General features: G+C 46.6%; 2 protein-coding genes across 15 annotated transcripts in view; one reads left to right on the top strand and one right to left on the bottom strand.

Moving 5' to 3' along the window:
* LOC111251811 (transmembrane emp24 domain-containing protein 7-like) overlaps positions 1–19,223 on the top strand; it is a 154,496-nt gene that overhangs the window by 86,068 nt on the left and 49,205 nt on the right. The window contains exon 3 of one of the 9 annotated variants that reach the window (XM_086990749.1): positions 13,854–17,799. The exons of the other annotated variants lie outside the window; for them this stretch is intronic. Within the exon in view, the coding sequence (XP_086846875.1) occupies positions 13,854–13,907 (54 nt within the window). The 3' untranslated portion in view covers positions 13,908–17,799. Of the gene's footprint in view, positions 1–13,853; positions 17,800–19,223 lie in introns of those variants that run through there. 9 annotated transcript variants of the gene reach the window in all.
* The window catches only part of LOC111251810 (homeobox protein Meis1-like), a 110,542-nt gene that overhangs the window by 62,736 nt on the left and 28,583 nt on the right, over positions 1–19,223 (bottom strand). For all 6 annotated transcript variants that reach the window (XR_015328867.1, XR_015328868.1, XM_022808840.2 and 3 more), the window contains exon 3: positions 17,794–18,343. Coding sequence is in view for 4 of the 6 variants with exons in the window: in XM_022808840.2 (XP_022664575.1) it covers positions 17,794–18,343 (550 nt within the window). In the remaining 2 variants the exon portion in view is untranslated. The remainder of the gene's footprint in view (positions 1–17,793; positions 18,344–19,223) is intronic.

Below are 19,223 nucleotides of genomic sequence, written 5' to 3'. Positions count from 1 at the left end.
AAACACACGTGAGGCTTCATGTGCGAATTTGATTGAGCATCTCATCGTATATTCCTTTTTCAGATAACTAACTAATCTAACGACACTGCATGCAGTTACGGTGACAATAAAGATAAACTTTCCTTTTCAAAGTTCATCATCTTTAACAAGCAGTTTGAGTTCTACTGGACTTGTATTTACCATCAAGGCGTTGATCAGCAAAAGAATCAGCAGCGACCTTTCTCGCCTATTAACAGGTTCAATGTTCTATGTAACGGTTGTCTAAATCGATGTCACTGGGCCCCTCTACTTAAACCGTTAATTTCAGCTCATGTCAGAGACTCATGCTTGGCTACGGAAATGCAGAGCAATAGAAATGGCCGTTCTCTAGCGACACCCCATATCGCACCACACAGCAGCGAAACGAATGTTCCCGCCTGTTCTCGCAATGTCCGACCTCGCTATCACGTACCTAGTGGGTTCCATGCAGATCGTCTGACTCCTTTTCGGTCTAATGCGCGAAGTAGTGCATCACAGCGCTCTCCCGCAGTGTTTGTACATCGCGTCGGATCCGCATGGCCGGGTCGATGGCTTTAGGTCGGTCTGTCTGATTGCAGCCTTGCCCAGGCACACAGACATCTCCCATTTCACCCAGTGGTTACTACCAGAGAAGATGGGTCTTGATGCGCCCATGTCGTCCTTTGGGGCTCCCATAGAGCTGAGAGAGACAAACTGAACAGCAGGAGCATGCGGAATCTCCTGCAAGTAACAGCCATTTCAAGCAACGGCGCTCCGAGAGTAGAGCATAGCTTCTGCGGTCCCGGAGCGCGCGAGCACTCTCTTGCGCTCGTGCTCCACTTCGCTGCCGCCTTCCTTTTAGCGAGCTGAGTTAACAAGAATAAGACGCTGAATCGAGTCGAGCCCAACGATGCGCTTCTATACAGAGGGCTCTAATCTACACACGTACAATATTGCTCGCCATCACCGGCAGCGTTGCCACCACCGCTGCCGCAACAGCTACAATTTCCATCGAAGCCAATGTCGATGGCCAACACGATGGGGTGCACACATCGAGGACGTATCAACACATCAGTCGTTACGCAGACGACAATTGTCTGCAGTTATACATATATATGATGCTATTGTACGGAACCGGCATAGGATGCATGGACGAATGTAGAAGCCTATAAGTGACACAAGGAACGGGGGCACACAGAGCGACAGACGACGGAGGGCCGATTCGACAAGATCCATCGTGTCATCGAAATATGAGACGGTATGTCACGCTTACATTCTAGGCGGCGCCTATAACGATAGCTGGCCAGGGTGCACTGCTGGGACGGGACGTACACAGTATATAACACTCGCGCACCGATATGTGAAGCTGGCACGCTTCGAGCTATATGTTCTGTCCGCAAAGATGTTACGCGTTTGTCGAAACATTCATATTTTTGACTGTCAATAGGAAAGGGTCGTCTTGGACTGTGCGGTTTTCCACTTGTTCCATTAGTTAATCGGCATCAATAGCACTAACCGATAGTTAACTACGGTCAAGGCAGTGTCTGGATCGCATTTTAGAACGATTTAGCTGGACCTAGCTATACTCGAAAAATGTCCTGGTTCGTTATGTCGACTCCTGCGTAAGCATTCACGAGTGTTCTTTCGTCTAGGTTTAATGCTTCTCTCCTGGCCATCTCGTCAAAACTCTTAAAGATCTTTTATCCACTGGATAACGCATCTAGTTCAGCTGTTGGTCAATTGAAATACATAACTAGAATGGCCGGACGCAGAGGCCAGGTTTCGACACTAGGACAGGGAAACTGGCTTGGCCCAACCGCACAGCGTCGCCGTCTCTTCGTTTCAGCCACATCTCGTCAACAAACGTCTACACACCCCCTTTTTACTAGCAGCAAAACAACCCCATCAGACTGCGCACGGGCTAGCGAGTGTCCGGGCAAAGAGGGAGAGATAATCGGACGTAATTAAAACCTCGTCTAGTGTAGCACAGCTACAGGCACCGCGAGAAACGACATCATTCGAGCCAACATCAAGCGTCAAGATTGCGTCGTTGTTACTGCCGTTGTGATCGCAGTAGTCACACTCGTTGCTTACACAGACGCCACAGTCACAGAACGACAGCGACTCCACTGTTGTTCTGTTCTGTTCTGTAGACGAGTACCAGCCTCTGGCTGAACACTTCTCGCTGTCACCAGAACTAGCCACTAGCAAAGGCCAACTATTGTAGCTCTGAATATATCTGATCCGGTCCAGCAATGCTGCTCGATTGGTGACGACAACGGCGCCAAACCACGACGATATCCGCTCACGAAGCCCTAGATGCTCTATGCGTCTAATTGAAACGGACGATCTAACTACTATCAGCAACAATGACAACAACGCCAGTCGCAGCGATAATCACTATGACAGCGATAGTAGAAAACGTAACACTTCCTAAAAACGATCGTTTCAAGCAGTCTGTTTCTATATGATGTGTACAGCCGTGCATTGCATCGACGCTAGCGGTCCTTGCTGTAAATGTGCCTACAGTAATTGTACGCCATCACGGCCGCGGTCCTCAATGCTAACTGACGACCGCCGTGAACCGTGAACTGAGAATGAGCTGTTGCATATCGACAAGAACTGATAATGAGGTGCGCGATAGTGGAACTGAATGGGCCGGCTTTATAGCCGCCAGCTTCGGTGACTGGTTAACTGCTCTATGACTACGGCGGCGGCGGCGACAGCAGCAGCAGCAGCAGCAAAAATGGTTCATTACGATCTGCTACGTGAAGCCAGGGCATTGCGGCCATATTGGGCCGCGATCGCTGTTCTTCTCATCACTAATCCCTTGTTCTATGCGAATATTTAAGCTGTGCGACGAAGTCCGAAGCCACTTTACGATGTTGTTTATCAGACTTTTTGGTCGTGTTTCAAAGGCGTTGTCGTCGCTATGGACGGGAAATACAGAGATATCGAACTTGCCTGTTATAGCACTCGGCCTATTTGTTAGTAAGCGTAAAAACAATGTAACAAAATTTGTTTCGTTAGTTACTGTCTAGGTGGTTAATACATATCTTCTTACAGACGCTAGACAATGCAGACTGCAAAAGATCTGACGGTCAGGTTTCTTACATTCGCTCGGATCAGTTTGTCGCAAAATGGGTTAAATTTGGCGAAAACCGGGTGCCGAACACACATTAAGCTCTAGGTCGCTGTCGTATCGTTTGCGTATGGGGCGGTTATTGAGATGAAAGTGAACCATCTCGTTGTAGCGTCCAGATGAGCCTGGACGTCACGTCATTCAGCGATCCCAGTTTGGGCGCACTCAATCAGTGAAGATGGTTGCCACCGGTCGCGGTCTTCATTTCAGTGTGACTAAACTGGGTGCCACCCCAACGCGCGATTCGACTGGATCTTTCTAACTGAATCAAATTACTGGTTTTCGATGGTTTAGCCTCACTTCCGCTACAATCACCATCATTTCGGCCTAATGCCGAGTTAAACTAGTTACGCTAATCTCCCATTGCTACTGCTATAGGGGTAGATAAGCGGGCTGAAATAAGGAAGCAGTCTACCCAAAAAACTGTTAGAAATAGCCACTTGCTAGTTAATTTCATGTATACATTTCGATGGCACAGCAGGCCAGCCCAACGATAAGATAATCACTGACTATGCATTTTACTACAGTTGTATATAGACGTTTCAGTCGAATGTTGAATTAATGTTAGTGCCAGAAACATTTATCGTGGCCTCAGACGATTTTTTTACTGACTGTTTTTCTTTGACTACAGTTAATACGGCCGAAAAAGAGGACGCCGCGCGCTTCGGCAGTACAACGCGTGTTTGTGTCTTGCTTGATTGTTGATCTATAGTACGAGACTGTAGTCACATATTCGTATCAACTTATAAACGAGAAATTGGCCTGCGTCGGCCTGTTCTCATGGCGGGATTCGACAATGATTCACGCTGTTCATTTTACTAATAGACGCCTCAAAGGGGTGGGAAAGTAAATACAATAGAAAAACTGTTGATTTGCTGTGGAGTCGACCCAAAATCTACTGCTTATAGCTCAGCAGTTCCAACATTTGTTTCTAGTTAACTGGATCCTAAGGACTCTAATAGGGATTAGGATCCTAAGGCGTCCGAATGGCAATTTTAATTACGACGCAGAAAATTTCGGTCCTTAAAAGAACTGTACTTAACAATAACGCTGTCCAGCAGAAAGAAAGTTCCTAAAACTAACTATTATAAACTAGCCGAAACACATCGAGTCGGGCCATATTGGAACATTTTTCTACGATAGCGTTCTCAAAACTGTAATTGATCTTCGAATTGAAAATCACCCTGGCCTGCGAGAACAGTTAGGCCAAATGAATATTTTCTTCGGCGACAGAACCATGGATATCAATCAGTGAATGTTTCATCTGCGGTATACATTGTCTATCAATGGTGGCACACGCCTAGCTGCTTTTTTTTTCAACGCTGCTGCTATCGTGATAAAACACTAATTGGGATTTTTCGATTAACAAACATGGTACGTACCTCCACAATCGAGAAATTCGTGTATTAGTAACACGGGAACATCAGGTCCTAGAGAGTATCCGCAGGCTACTGGGGAACCGTTGGGAAGAGAATGCACGTGACAACAAGCAACGCAGGCCAAGCGAAATGGCCGACGCATGACTCGTCATCAGTTCTACCAGACCATCTTCTGGGTCTAGGTTATTCAAATAAGCATTGCATGTTTCCACATGCCTCTGCTCGTTCTAAGCGATTCTTAGAAAGAGTACAGTGTCGCCGGAGCGGTTAAATAGTATAATGTTTCTGGGTACATTCTAGGATCAGTTGGCTAATATGGCGACTTTAGAAGGAGATAACGACCTCCTGCCGTTAATGTGCATCTCTAATGAGGGGGAATGACTAGTAAAGAAGCAGAAAGCTCGCGGAAGAAAGTCGTATTTCGATTTATAACCGTCAGTATCACTCTCGCTAGGACAACAAAAGCAACAACCACAGACGTCGCAAGTAGAATACTACCGGGAAAATTCACGGGTCGTCGCGGTCAACGAAAAAAATCAGATCTCTCGGAAGAGTGCGAATCGACCAAACAGTCATAAAATTCGGTGGCTTATTTATGCATTTCTATTTGACCAAAGAATACTGAACGCAGAGCGACGCCGAAAAGGGGAGAAGGGGGTACTACGAAGACGACACGAAAATTAAGAATAGAACTAACGTTTGCTACGATAAAGATTTGAGCTTTTTCTTGGCTGCTGCTGTTGCTGTTACTGCTGTCCAGACAAAAACTATTGCATACGTATTGCTTCTGTTAAAACGTGCTATTGGGACCTCTGCTCAGACAGAGGATTTTTCGAAGCGCGGCCAAGGTGATGCTAGAAAGGTTGTTATTTAGTAATCGCACGCCGCCCCACATGATTGCTAAACCAGAGGGCTATACTTTTTTTTTGTTTTTCTCCCTGTATTTTAATATCCCTCTAATTCCTTGTTACGCCGACTTTAGTTCCTGTAGCTGTATACGCCTGTGGCCCGCATATCAACCTTAAAATCGGACGAAGCGTGTCTTCCTTGGCTTCTCGTCTAGATTCCGCGACTATCACAAAAAGCTTCAAATGACTATGAAGCTGTTGCTCGTGAAGATGCTACAGAACGAAAAGCAGCGCGTATTGAGCGTGAGAGGTTGGTCTTGGCCACGCATCCAAATTCTCTCAGAAGCTGTCATCACTCGTCAACGTCAAACACTTCTTTTCTGTTTTCGTCTTTCTCGTCATCGGCGTTTACATCTCTTCTCATCTGCCCCAGCCCTTCCCAGTCAGCGCGTTCAGCGCAGACTCTCACGGGACAACGTCACTCAGAGACGAACCCCACGCATTCACATTGTCTCACTCGACGAAGAATCCAGCAGCCGTCGAACTCAGCCATTTGAGCTGGCTGGCCGGCCACCACCTGCAAGTTCTGCTGTCGCTGATGCCGCTGCGGACAAGAAATGTATGAAAATGCTCGGAAAATGGCTGCAGCTTACGGCTCTTACGTCGGTTATACGTCCCGGCAGAGTTTTATTTTTCGGGTGGCAACTACCAAGAATAGCAGCAGCGGCGACAGCACCAAAACCATAATCGGCACAGGCGGACGGCTTCGCCTGTAAGCTACCCAGGGGCTGAGAGGCTGTGCTGAGTCCTGTGATGTCGTTCTTCTGCAACATATTCTCGTTCTGCGCGCAATTCATATCACTCACTCTCTCCCCGCTCGTTCCACTTTTCCTGCCATATCTGGCCCAACGTATGTTTCGACCCAGCAGTCACTTCAGTCCCACTTTGTTCCTTTCTAAGCTCTCTCCGCTTTTCTCGCCGCATCTTCACTCGCATGCTTCGTTTTTCGCTCGTTCTCTTTTTCTATTCACTCGAAGAGAATTTTTTCTCGGAAAATGAAAAAATATGATTGACAGGCCGCTGGCAGCGTCGCCGTCGCCGGCAGCCGCCTACAGCAGCGGGAGGCACTAAGTATTGTTTTAGTTGGAGTTGTTTTCGACAGCCAGTGTACGAACGGAAAGAAGGACTTAGCTAAGGATAGACCGGGCGCTAGGCCGACAAAAGGACACGTAAAGAATAGCAACGAAACAGCAACTTCCTTTTTCTCGCTGCTGTTATTGGCTGTAGTTGTTAACGCTGTCGCTTTGGCTAGTACCTAGTTCGGCGTCATTGAGTTTTTGTTCGTTGTTCCGGAGAACGCAACGCGCGCCTTTCCTAGTTAGTATAAGATTGCTATATGGGGCGCATAGTTTTGCCTGGCCAAGAACATGATCAAACGTTTGGTGAGATATAAGAATTAGAATATTTGTTAGAGGAAGGCCACAGCTTTAACGCGGAAAAGAACAGGATCGTACAAAGAGGCTGTCTAGTTCATGAATAGGAATCAACAAAATAGTCGGTACATGGCGATGCACGGTATTATTCTCAAAGATGACATATGTATATACAGACTACCTAATACGTAAAGATATGAAACAGTAGACGTATAGGCTGAACCGGATGGTCACTCGGTGTAGTTACTACGGCATAGACAATGAGTAGATGTGTACGACACAAGTAAAAAGAGGCACTCAAAGCTCAAGCAAAAAGTCTTTTCTGTGTTTGTATACCTGTTCTTAAACACCTACCTTGGATGATGGCGATTCAACAGAATAGGCTGAAAACAGCCAGCCAGAATGGTCCGTACAATTAATAATAGGTAAACTGTGGGATACACTGGTACCCTGTCTCCCGACTGCTGCGTAGCCACTAGCGCTGAGCACGTACAAAGTACATTTGAGACCTATCTCGCCGACATTTTGCGAGCACACTGTCACTGACACAACCCATTCACTTCAGCCGTTCAAATTTGACCTCGCAAATAAAATGTCTAATCTTTTTGCGTGTCTGGAAGTGGGGTAGGAGGGTAAAGTACAACTCGAGACCTAGGCGAAACACAAAAGCTCGAACTTTGGAACTCTCTAGTGAGGTGGTGAGAGATCCTGCGTCTCGCTTTGACAAGTTCCCTTCCTCTACAATCCAGTTATGTTACCTGAAGCATCGGAGGGTAGTCTACTTTAGCTACCATCGTCGATCCGAGAATGTCATCGGCGAACAATCTGAGTCGAACGTTGTTCGTCGCGAGGTCGTCTCACCTCTCAGTTATCGAGTGAGTATCTCAACGTCAGCTCGAACTGCGCTTGAAGTATCGAAGTGCAACTTCTACTGGAGAACGACATCTATAAGCGATCAACTGCTGCCACGATGGCAATGTGGCCACTGCGCTCGCGACAGCATGTACAACAAGACCGGCTGATCGAAGCGCCCCCCAACAGAAACTCATCACAGTCGACACTCTCTCGTCACTCTTAAGCGGCAGTGGCATGGTGCGTGCCCCGTGCCAGCAGTACTCCTAAGATAGCGTTACAGTATCCATCGCACGATTCATGCTCGCGTGGCCACCGGGTTACAACTACAACTAGCGGCTCTGACAAGCTGCCATCGCTGCAGTAGCCAAGGCTGTTAGACACCAGAGGGGTTAGCTTGCTGTCCGACAGCGGGAGCCTGCAACTCCAGGACGCCCGCAGCAATAGGCTCTATCGACTCCGTTGTGTCGATGACGGAGACCGCGGCGGTGCCAGCAACGGCGGCGATGGCTGAGATGAAAATGAAGAGCTGTGATGGTGACGAGCAACTCGCCGAGTGTCAAACACAGACATGAACGAGGGCATGCCGACTCGAACTCAGGATAAGCGTGCAACGGCGGCGCCGCCGACCGCCAAACCCCTCGTTCAAGCGGAATAGTCGTTCTCTGCTCCGGGAGTGTGCCATCCACGGTCTTCTGCGGTCTTGATAGTGCTTACTATTATAGCAGACCATAGGGAAGTGGGCTGTAAGTCTGGCCTCCCCACATCCTGGGAACAGACTAGGGATAAACAGGCGCGCAGTAGGCATACAATAGCCTTCTCGGTTGTTGTGTTCGGCTTTCTCTCCGCATCTTTCGTCACCAAAGAGGCGGCAGCAGAGGCAGTGGTAGCAACCCGAAATACAAAACATTCGTGGCTTACTGAAGCACCCATTACCCGGTTGCACTTATTCTGCCGGCTGGGATATTTCTACCGCGCCCCCAAACAGCTAGACTCCTTGTCTCCTGTCCTCATCTCGTCCAACATCTTTCCACAAGTAACTCTCTCCTGTCCGAGCCCTAAAACGCACCCCCTGCTCCCCGTCCCACCCCCACTAGCAAGAGTAGACAGATCTCGTTCAATCCCAATCCTAATCCTTGCTTTGTTGTGGTTGATCAGGACACCCATCAGTCGCAACCCGCTACGGACGACCACGACGGAGACCAGCCACTTCTAGGGATTTTCTCAAATGGCTTGCCTCCCCGCCTAGCTAGCTACTACGAATACACTACTTGCTACAACCAGCAGTGTCAAGAAGGAGACTCGCACTCAGAGACAGAAAAGATCCATACAAAGGCGAATTTAAATAGACAGATCGAGACACGCTGGCAATCGGACTCGGACCACCATCGGTATTGTGTTGAAGTAACGGCGACCGAGAGCGCCGGCGACATCCGATACTTGAAAGTGATTTGAACTGGGCTTTAAACAATTTACTTCGGATGTGTGTATATATGACTGTACGATAGAGGTCGTAACATGCTTGTGACTCCTTGAAAATGCCCCCCCCCCCCCCTCACTACGACGGCCGTGAATTGTCAAGAGTGGACGCAGTCCGGATTGGAGAAGCGCAAATGAAAAAGCTAGTACGAAGTAAAACCGAACCTTCCCAAACGAAGGCTGAGAACGGAACGACACCACTAGAAGAGGATTTACGATTGCTGTATGGCTAGATACACGAGTCTACGTAACACAGCGCGCGCACGATTTCTTATGATTGAGGGGTTTGTTGGAGTTAGTCAGAAACATAGCTCTTACGGGCATTCAGATAAAGGATGCAAGCTAGACATGTTCAGACGTGTCAATGAGGAGAAGACTAGAAAAGTTTGAAGTAATTCAACACTTAATTTGGCATCTCTTATTCTTAACTAGGTGGTGTTGTAACCTCTCCTGTTCTCCGCGCCCTGGTACCTGTCAGGAACCCTAAGAACGTCACAGCAGCGTGTTTATGGGAGGCTGCATTGCAGCACTAAAGCGCTTTTCGTCATTAAAGGTTGGCATTACGAGCTAGTGTTTGCATTTAAGTAAGCCAGCCATTATTACTCTTGCTAGCACGAACTGGCTCCCCCATTTGCAGCGAGTTCTCGTAGTAAGAAGAGTCCCATGCAGCCGTACCTATGCTGTATGCATTCAGTGCTGCCCGTGGACAACTTAAAGGCCCAGCGTGAGCCCATTAAGTGGCCGGCATACTGGATAGTACCGGAAACATGCGCTTGCTCAAGGCGCGCAACTTCATTTTCAATTATTCTTAGGTGCGGCTGATGGAGTAGGACTTGCAACGCTACCGAGGAGCAATCGGTCAGCGGACGAACTCCGGACTTCTGAGCAGCAACTGGGGCGACAGACAGACAGACGTCCATGGGTCCGTAACAAGGAGAAAAGCCCTGTATACAAAACGAACCAATGACAATCATAAGGATATACATGCTGATATATGTAAGCACACATATAAATACCTACCCACATACAATTGTACAAATAGGCTAATATACATCCACTACACGCGACGACTTGCATGGCAACTCTCGAGCTTTTAACAGTTTTCTTGCCTAGCAATTTTAATCGTATAGGAGCTCGACGTGAGCCTAGTGACTCAATAAACGTGTCTGTATATACAAATAAAGAAGGACGGACAAAAGGACAAAAACATATCAAACGTACGAGGCCGCCGTAGCCTTTTAATAAAGGTTCATACAGATGTCAGCTGTGACAGGCGATCAATCCACTAGATGATTTGCAGTTATGTAAAAAAAAAGTCTCTCTACTGTCGCCAGCTATATTCTAACCGGTATTATCTGGCACGGATCCGTTTTAAAGACGATGATATTTTGTGAAGTGCTTTCATTTACATTGAGCACTGTTACGAGAAAATGTCGGCTAAGGGCAAACGCAGGGCCTATAAGCTCTGAGTTACTATGTTATTACTGCATTGCTCGGTTGTTTCTGTTTTCCGACTCTTCTTCTCGTGATCATGATAAGACCAGCAGCTGTGGATGTCTTCCCTTGGCCCATTTTTGCTTGACACATATTTGGGTATAACATGGCCAATCCTGCCAGACCCATGCTCGAAGGCACGGACGTCACAGAACACCTTAATACCCCAACTCATCCCCGACCTATCCACGGCTAAGTACCCCTCGAAGTTGTTGAGCTGGTACTAGTAATCCCTCACGTGTCCTTTTTGGCCTTGTCAAAATATAGGTGGACTCCTGCGGTTACCAGGCATAACCTCAGGCCAAATCGCAGAATACTGCTAAACACAGAACGGGCCTTCAAGCGACGATTAAGGGAAAACGTGCACAATTCGGTGCCGCTCCAGCAGCTGCTGCGAGTACATACCATATAATACATTCGCGGAAGATATTTACGCCTATATTTCGACATGTTCGCTTGTTGCCGAGAGCGTTCTTCCTTGAAATTATCTCGTCCATTTTAGGGATCACAGTTGATCGCTATGGCGCACCAGTTACAATGATCCATCGGTCACAAGATTTGTGGCAAAGTGATGCATAAAAATATCGTTAGTAGTCGATGTTGTCACCGAACTAATGTTACCTTCATGCAGGTAGGTAACAGGCGGAAAATCCACCGACGTAGATGTCGCTATTCAGATCGACTTGTTATTGGATTGGTATCGTGCTTCGATCTGCATCAGATAGAATGCTAGTAACTTCAGCAGCAGCCGTATGTCAACAGTCAGTTCCTTTTCAAGTTAGCACCGGTCTCCGCCAAGTCACTTACCCGGGTGACCGGCCAGTGACTTGACGAGCCGTCGGGAATACACGGAACGCTCACATGGGGGCCTGGCAGAGACAGATCAACATGACATCTCTCTGGAACGTTGTTACTGCTATTGCTGTACGTCCCAGTGTGTCGTGTTGTCCCCATCGCCACAACAACTAGCGGTGGCAGTTCACTAGCCGCTACGATAGCGGAGCAAGTTGGCGCTGCTGTTAGAATCGCCGTTGGAAGGCCAGGCCCCAGCGGCAGTTGCAGTAACGTCAGCACGAATCAATACCGCCTCGTCTAATCACACGCTGCCGCCATCTGCTGTACACAAACGACTTAACATTAGTTGTCTGAACGGCGGTAAGATTCGAATTGAGACATTTTAGAGCACTGCATAATTGCGCCGCACTATTTCGACAATATGTAACTTGCGGCACCCGGTGAGCGCCACGTAACTCTGTCACAGGGAGATCGTATACAACAGATATGCCAATCTCACTGTAAATTGGTGAGTTTATTTTTATTTGGACAGAACTGAAAAGCGTCTAATTTGAAGTTACCAAAACATACATGAACATAGTGTGAAGTAACTAATCGCTGGCTACACTACTACCAGGAATCAGGGCGTTGGCCGTGGTGATGTCACTTCATTTGAAGCGACCAACTGTTGACTGTGTAATAAGCTACCGTCATTTTGGCATGATATGCAATGGACGAATGCGGTCGGTCTAGTCAATACGTCCATATCAATTTAATCACAAATGGAAAATATCGAGTGAATAAACAAGATTATAAACAAACAAAACGCTGGCAACGACGAACTACTTCGGGTGACGTAAGGGCACTAATTTGATGAAGGAATAAATTCCTCAGCGTAAATACGTCGATATATAATACCGAAAATAATGCCGATTTGCAGTTAACCGCTGGCGCAAATCTAAATGGAGCTTCAGCTTTGCTATAAATAAATGTTTTACTTTTCCTCAAATAGCAGTAAAGGTAGAATGCTTGTTTCGGGTAACTAAACTTTTAATTAGAGAAGCTGTTCCGTCATCAGAAATTTGTGTCACTCATCCAAAACGATTGACGAAAAGAGAGGAGAACACCACTGTCCCGAGACTACTCTCTGTTGAGGACAGCCCCTGATCCGCGATGGGGACGACACGACACGATGTACGAGTTAAGATAACTCTAAACGAGAGCAGCATCCAAAAACGAAGAAATGAAGTTATAGGACTCGGGTGTCATTGTTATCTGCGATTCCACTCTGATCCCTTCGCGATATCTGACTGTCTGAGTTGTCTGTAGATTTGAAGACCCACAGAAGAACCTGGGAGTTTCGAAAGGAAGTTGTTGGAGGACACAAACGCGAACATCGGAGCTGTGGGAATGTGGCAAGGATCCGGTGACCTGGTAATTGTTATCGGATATAGGGGATGGCAGTAACGGTAGGCACCCAGACGGCACTGGCAGCCAGGAAACAGCTTAGGAAGTCTATCCAAGATGAAGCCGTGCCGGCGGGGGGCTGCCTCCACCAATTTTACGACGAAGTTCTCCCTCTCTTTTCCCCTATACATATATCATTTGATGTCGACTGTGTTTCTGCAGCAGCAGCAGGACCATGTTAATAACACGAGGAAATAATAATAACCATAATAGTAATGATAACAGAAACCCGACTCCAATCTGTTCCTGTTGCTTTATTTCATCCTTCTGTAGCACACAGCTGACTGGTCATTTCTCGGTCGACCAAAGCAAGCGATTAGCCTTAGGTTGGAAACTGAGTTGAAGAAACGAAACGATGCTCCTTCAATATCAACCCAACTAACTAGAGCCTAAAAGTTAACTTCATTTTTGACGTCGTACTCTACTATGGCGAAAAATCTATGCTTTTCTATTTACTATGAACATCTCATAGCAAAAAATAAGCATCCAAGCACAACATCTGAACGGATGCTTCGTTGGCGACATAGTTCACGCTCTGCATGAACACAGTAGCGTCAGTGGTTTTCATTTTGCGTTGTTCTTTCAATTGACAACATAAAGCACCTTCTTTTCCGGGCACTCTCATCTCTCATACACGAAATTAGTGCAATACTGTACAATAATGTCGGTTCTGATACCTCACCTGAGCGCTGTTCTATTGTGCCATATAGGCAATAACCATAAAGGTAAATGGTACTTGTGTTCAGTCAATGATTCAGCCCACTTGCTCCTTGTCAAAAAATTACGACCTCCGTCTCGCTCGGCTTGCTTTGTTGTGTCTGTATGTTTTTTTTTTTTATATGCTATTCACGTGCTGCTTCTGCTACGTGCTGCTGCTGATGATGGCGGTACGATATGGTTCTGAACATGATAACACATTTGCATTTCTCTCACTCACTTTGGTTCTTCCGTTTGTCGCTGTCGCTGTCGCTGTAATTATCTTTTATAGCAGACCGCCGGCGAGAATCTTCGCAAATTACGAACTATAACAATGCAGCAGTAGACGCAGGCACGAAACGACGCTGAATGGACGAGATCGCTGACAGTCGCTAATCCCGAAAAATCATCCTTACCCGTAAGGCCAACTGTGGCTCGAGTCGTAAGTAAAGGACAAAGGAATGAAGAGCGCTTTACTTTCTATAGCATGTAGTGCACTACTAGTCCAGTGCCGCTACCGTCCGTCGGTCGGTCGGTCGTTTATAGTCGAAGCCGTCATTTCAGCCACCCCAGGTACCGGTATGGTTTTATAAGAGAGGCACAGAGCGTTATACGAGCTGTTGTGTTTAACTGTCCGAGCAACTTTGAAAACTTTGCCCGATAGGCAAAGCTGGATTTACGGCGACGAAGACGATTGCAACAAGAGTAATTGCTACTACGATTACGACTTTTGATGATGTCTCTGCGCTGAGTCGTTCTTAGTGAAATACCTGCCCCAGAAGCGTTTAGATTATTTGATCCGCTGCAGCGAATATCGTTGCTGATACTGTTGGATTACGAAGTCAGAACGTCACGTCGTCAGACCGTTGAATCAGTAAGACGTCAAAACCCAGCTATTTCTATTATACAGTTTGACTTCAACAGTACGGCAGAATACAGGACTGACTTGAAAGTGTGGCGTATTCTGTAGCGCAGACGGCGGTCACAGAGATATGCGTCACGTATGCTATATCATCAGAAACAGCAAAGCAATTGAAGGGCAGGCGCCATCGTCAGTCGAGCTTATTTATTACAAGCTTACTTCGTTGGTGGATGGGTTGCCTACAGGTTGGACGGCTGTTTAAATCTATCGCATCGAAAAGCAAAACAATGACAACATGAAGGAATCCCTATAAGCAACAGTGTACCTTAGCTGTTATCGTTGGTATTATCGTCACAATTTTTGGTGACAATATCAGAAAAAACAGCAGAAGACAACGGACCTACTATCACTCGTAATCATCTGTATCCTCTGCACGCGGGTCACCTATTGACGTACGCACATTCGTTCCTGGAACTATTGTATGACCAGTCATTTTGTGTTAGTGCTGATAGTTAGCGCACTGCTTCGACAGATATAAAAAAAAAAAAAAAAAAAAAGCAAGAATCGAAAAAGTTTTGAGCGGATGCTTGTGGAGAAAAAAAACTTGGTTCGTTGTGTGAGATTGTTGTTACTTGACTACGCGACCACATGAAAGTTACCTAAAAACGTTACTTGAAAGTTTGCAGGGAATCGTTGGGAATCCGTAGCTCAGGTCAACGCGCAGGACTCGAAAGATAGGTGTTATTGTGGACAGATGGCAGGCTCAAAGGGTAGCTAACGAAGCAGCCATCATTCTCTTCGCGGAATTTAATCGTCTAAATCATGAGCCTTAGTGATGATACCTATTGTTTGCTGCAGAAGAAATATAGTGTTGCCAAACGCCTATCGACTATCAAATTGTTGTTGGAACCGATGACTCAACATGAGGCTGAACACATATCCCGTCATCATCGACATGGAGTTACTGCATATACGTTAAACTTGGACGGCGACTTCACTACACGCAGCGTAGGACTGTGTAACTCCGCCACCATCACTTTAACTTTTGTGTGTTGAAATCAGCAGCGGTAACTTACTGCGGCTAAATGCGAACACGCGTTAGCGCCGAGCGAATGCATCGGTAACTGTAACAACGATAATGATAAAAGCGCGTTCTGTTCTATTTAGGTTATATGTGCAGTTAGTTATCAGAGCCGTTGATAGTAGCGTCGCATCGTTTCAGGAACACTTCGTTCCCGGAATACGCGTTGCCGTAGGTAGCCGTCCATGCGGACGACGCCTCGCCCCATTTAAAAAACTGAGTCAAAACAATTTATGATATATTATGTAATAATACTCTCGTAGCAGTGGAAACTGTCCCCACACTCTCTTGTAAGGCCACAGAGCGTGTAGCGGAGCATACAAGCAACGTGGCGCTATTAAAATGACAACAAAATTCAAAACGAGCGGGCTACAAATCAAATGTGTCCTTCTGACGTTACAGCTTGTACAAGCGTAGGTGACGGAGCGCGACCGCGGGGGAGCTGACGCCGATTGTCAGAACGCGACATGTTGACGAACGAAGCGAACATAAACCTTGATACAAACAATAAAAACAACGACAGCAGGCATGATACGGCAACAATACGACTATTCTGAAGGAAAAGAAACGGCTATTTTCCATGGCGATTTGGAACTCGTTGCCTTTTGGTCCGATCGTTTTCTCTCTCTGTTGCTGCTACTAAGTAAACTGTGTAAATGTAAATGTTATTTATCGAAATTTCGAAGCTTTTTGGTACATTTTGCCACGGCTTAAACTTCAATTATGAATAACGACAGACGGCGGCAACGATAGCATTGCAGGAAGAGCACAGCATGTACCACACCTCGAACAGCCCAAAGCAGACTTTGAGCTGAATTAGCCGTCATGAATTGGGCTATGTACTCCTGCTACACTTTCGTAGAGTTCGATGTGACCCCAATGGGCAAGACCACAGAGAGGTGCCTCTGGTAGTGATTAAACGCCACTTTGGTTAGTCTCCATTCCTAATAACGACAACGAGGGCGGCAGCGGCAGTAGAGCCGGACGTTACGCGGAAGCGTCTCCAAACAATCGGGCCGCCGATTTGTGTCCGCTTGTTCGCCTGCCGGGTTCTTCCTACATTTTTCCGCGTTTCAAGATTAAGCTTGCTTAATCGCTAAGTGCAAGTTCTTATGTTTATCTATTCATGTGCTTGGCTCGGTCGATCGACTGGACAAACACCTGGTCGGCTCATGGCCATAGTCTTCAATACAGCCACACACAATACAGTTCAAATGTAGAATCGTTGCGGCTGTTACCTCATACATAGTCGTTTACTTTGTTGGTTGGTAATTCAACAATTTATTTGTCGGTAGTTCACTTCTTGACTCATCCGGGCTGGTGCACCGCTGTGTAGTGACGCTTCGAACAGAACTTCGCCGTGTATCAGATCAGCGACGGATGACCACTTCCCGCCACAATTACGTGTCAACAATTCTGGGCTTTGAACATCTACCATGATCAGCAGTAGTAACAGAAGTAACAGAAGGAATGAAAATCAGCAGATTCAATAGCAAACATAATGTAATTTTTTGCAGTAAAAGAAGCAATCCACGAATGCTTCGCCTTTCTTATGTGACTTCATCTCCGGACGGTGTTTTACTTGGAGTCTCCTTTTATGCAGTTGAAAGAAAAAAACACCTTGACAAACGCTATAAAACTGCACCCTTCCCTTCCCTTAATCGAAGCTGCTTTAGAATCTTACTTCAGTTACTTCTTGCTTTCTGAAACACTTTGCTTGTTTCGCCTCCATAGATATCGATTGGACAGCATGCCGTTGCTACATCTGACATCCTCAACAACAAACATGGTACAAAAGAATATGTTGGAATAAACAAAGGTCTTGAGTAAATGTATGTATATCGGACGGTTTTCATTTAAAACTCATCATACCAAAATGATAGAATGACGGGTTCAATTTTGTTCGAAGCGATGATACTGTAAAATTTAGTTGCTCTTCCAAAGTTATAGGATAAGTACTTGCAATAAGTAGATAACACCCAACGTCCTGCAAATCGATCGGTTCTTCGTCCAGTGCCTTTCTTTAACACAAACATATTTGCATTAGACGCATACAAAATGATCTCCTCATTAGAAGGCGTACTGATAGAAACGCAACGCGTGTGCCATCTCCAAAAGTATAGTGTGTTCCTTCAATGAGTTAAAGTGCTTCAACTTTCGATTCACTGGCACTCCTTCTATGCGATAAGCCAGGTCCAACGAAATATATTAGCCCACCTGAAATTTTGCACGCTTTCTCGTCCGTTCGACTAAATCTTAGCTTAATATTCGATGTAGTATAATACGTACTTGGTCAGGTGTAGAATTCGAGTCTGTGCTGTTGTGTCCAGCGGTGTCTGGCCGACCACCAGGTCCCCCCTGGTGGGGTCCTCCATGGCCGCCATGGCCTCCGTGTCCGCCCATACCTCCTCCATGACCCCCTCCGTGATGTCCCCCGCCGCCTAGGCCGCCTCCATTGGCGCCTCCGCCGTTGTGACTGTCGTCGCCCAGGTCGCCGGGCCCGCTGTCTCGCTCATCAATGACGAGGTCGATTGGCATCTTGCCTTTGAGACAGCTAATATAGCGCTGGCAGAAGTTGTCGCACAGCTCGTGGACCTTTTCCAGTTCCAGCAGGTGGAACCTTAAAACCTGGATAGCCTGCACCATGAGACTGTCGAGTTCAGGGTTGGGCGTGTAATATGGTTTCTCTTGTCGGATCTGCTTAGCGAAGACCGCAATGTCTTCATTAAAGGACTCTGAGGAGCACACGTCGCCGCCTGCGACTCCCGGCTCGCGGGGCGTACATGTGGCCAGCTCACACTTCTCGAAGATTAACGCCAACAGGGGGAACAGCGGGTGTCTGAAACAAAATGAATAGAAAAAACAACGATTAAATACATCAAAAACAATAATCATATGAAATCACGAACAAGCTTGACATGCAAATTATATGTCGATCATAGAAAATACGACTGACTAAGTTAAGTTATACCATTGAAAACGCAGTGTAAATTTTTGATTTGATGCCACACCACTGTACGTTGTTGTACCTGTACCAGCAACTATTCCAATTTTCGCTAATAGTGTCTCCGTATCGAGTTAGTTTTCTCTAATCATTAACCTAATTCCGTTATAGCTGGGTGTCATTTTCAGCTAGAGTACACTAGCATACTCTACTCGTATGCCGAGAAAACTTAGGGTTCGCCGTCCTTCTGCCTAGTTGACTGGTCAGAGCAGAATTTCGAGAGAGTTGGGCTTAACGCGTCAATGAGTCTTGACTTTCTTCGAGTTCTAAACGGCTCAGCACCAATACTGCATAATGGATAGAACTGGACTGCAGTGCTTTTCACCAGTACAACTGCTTAAACCTAAACAGCTTCAAAGGTTCAGCTTTAGCTTGTCGCTAACCTATCTGTGCCTGTACGTATATCAAACTTCACGAAGTTCTTTTTAGTTCGATTCTACGTTGGCTCGAGCGCGAGCCAAATCCGGAGCGTGCATTTGTCAGCTCATTGCAGGGACCAGCCATTGTCGGACTAACTCATATCCGCGTTTTGTGTCATTATAGCCGGATTAAGACCCCGGCGACTACGACGATCTGGTCGATTAATATTATTATTATTCGACATTCGCGCACTTCGGAACACCAGGTAGCACACGCAGGTACTAAGAGTACTAGCTTTCCTGATCCGACTCGGAGGCCACCGGACCGAAGCAGCTGTCTTAGAGCCGCCTAGATC

The sequence above is a fragment of the Varroa destructor genome, unplaced genomic scaffold, assembly GCF_002443255.2.
Source record: "Varroa destructor unplaced genomic scaffold, Vdes_3.0 BEIS01000005.1, whole genome shotgun sequence".
Lineage (NCBI taxonomy): Eukaryota > Metazoa > Arthropoda > Arachnida > Mesostigmata > Varroidae > Varroa > Varroa destructor.
This window is presented reverse-complemented; position numbering and strand designations above follow the sequence as displayed.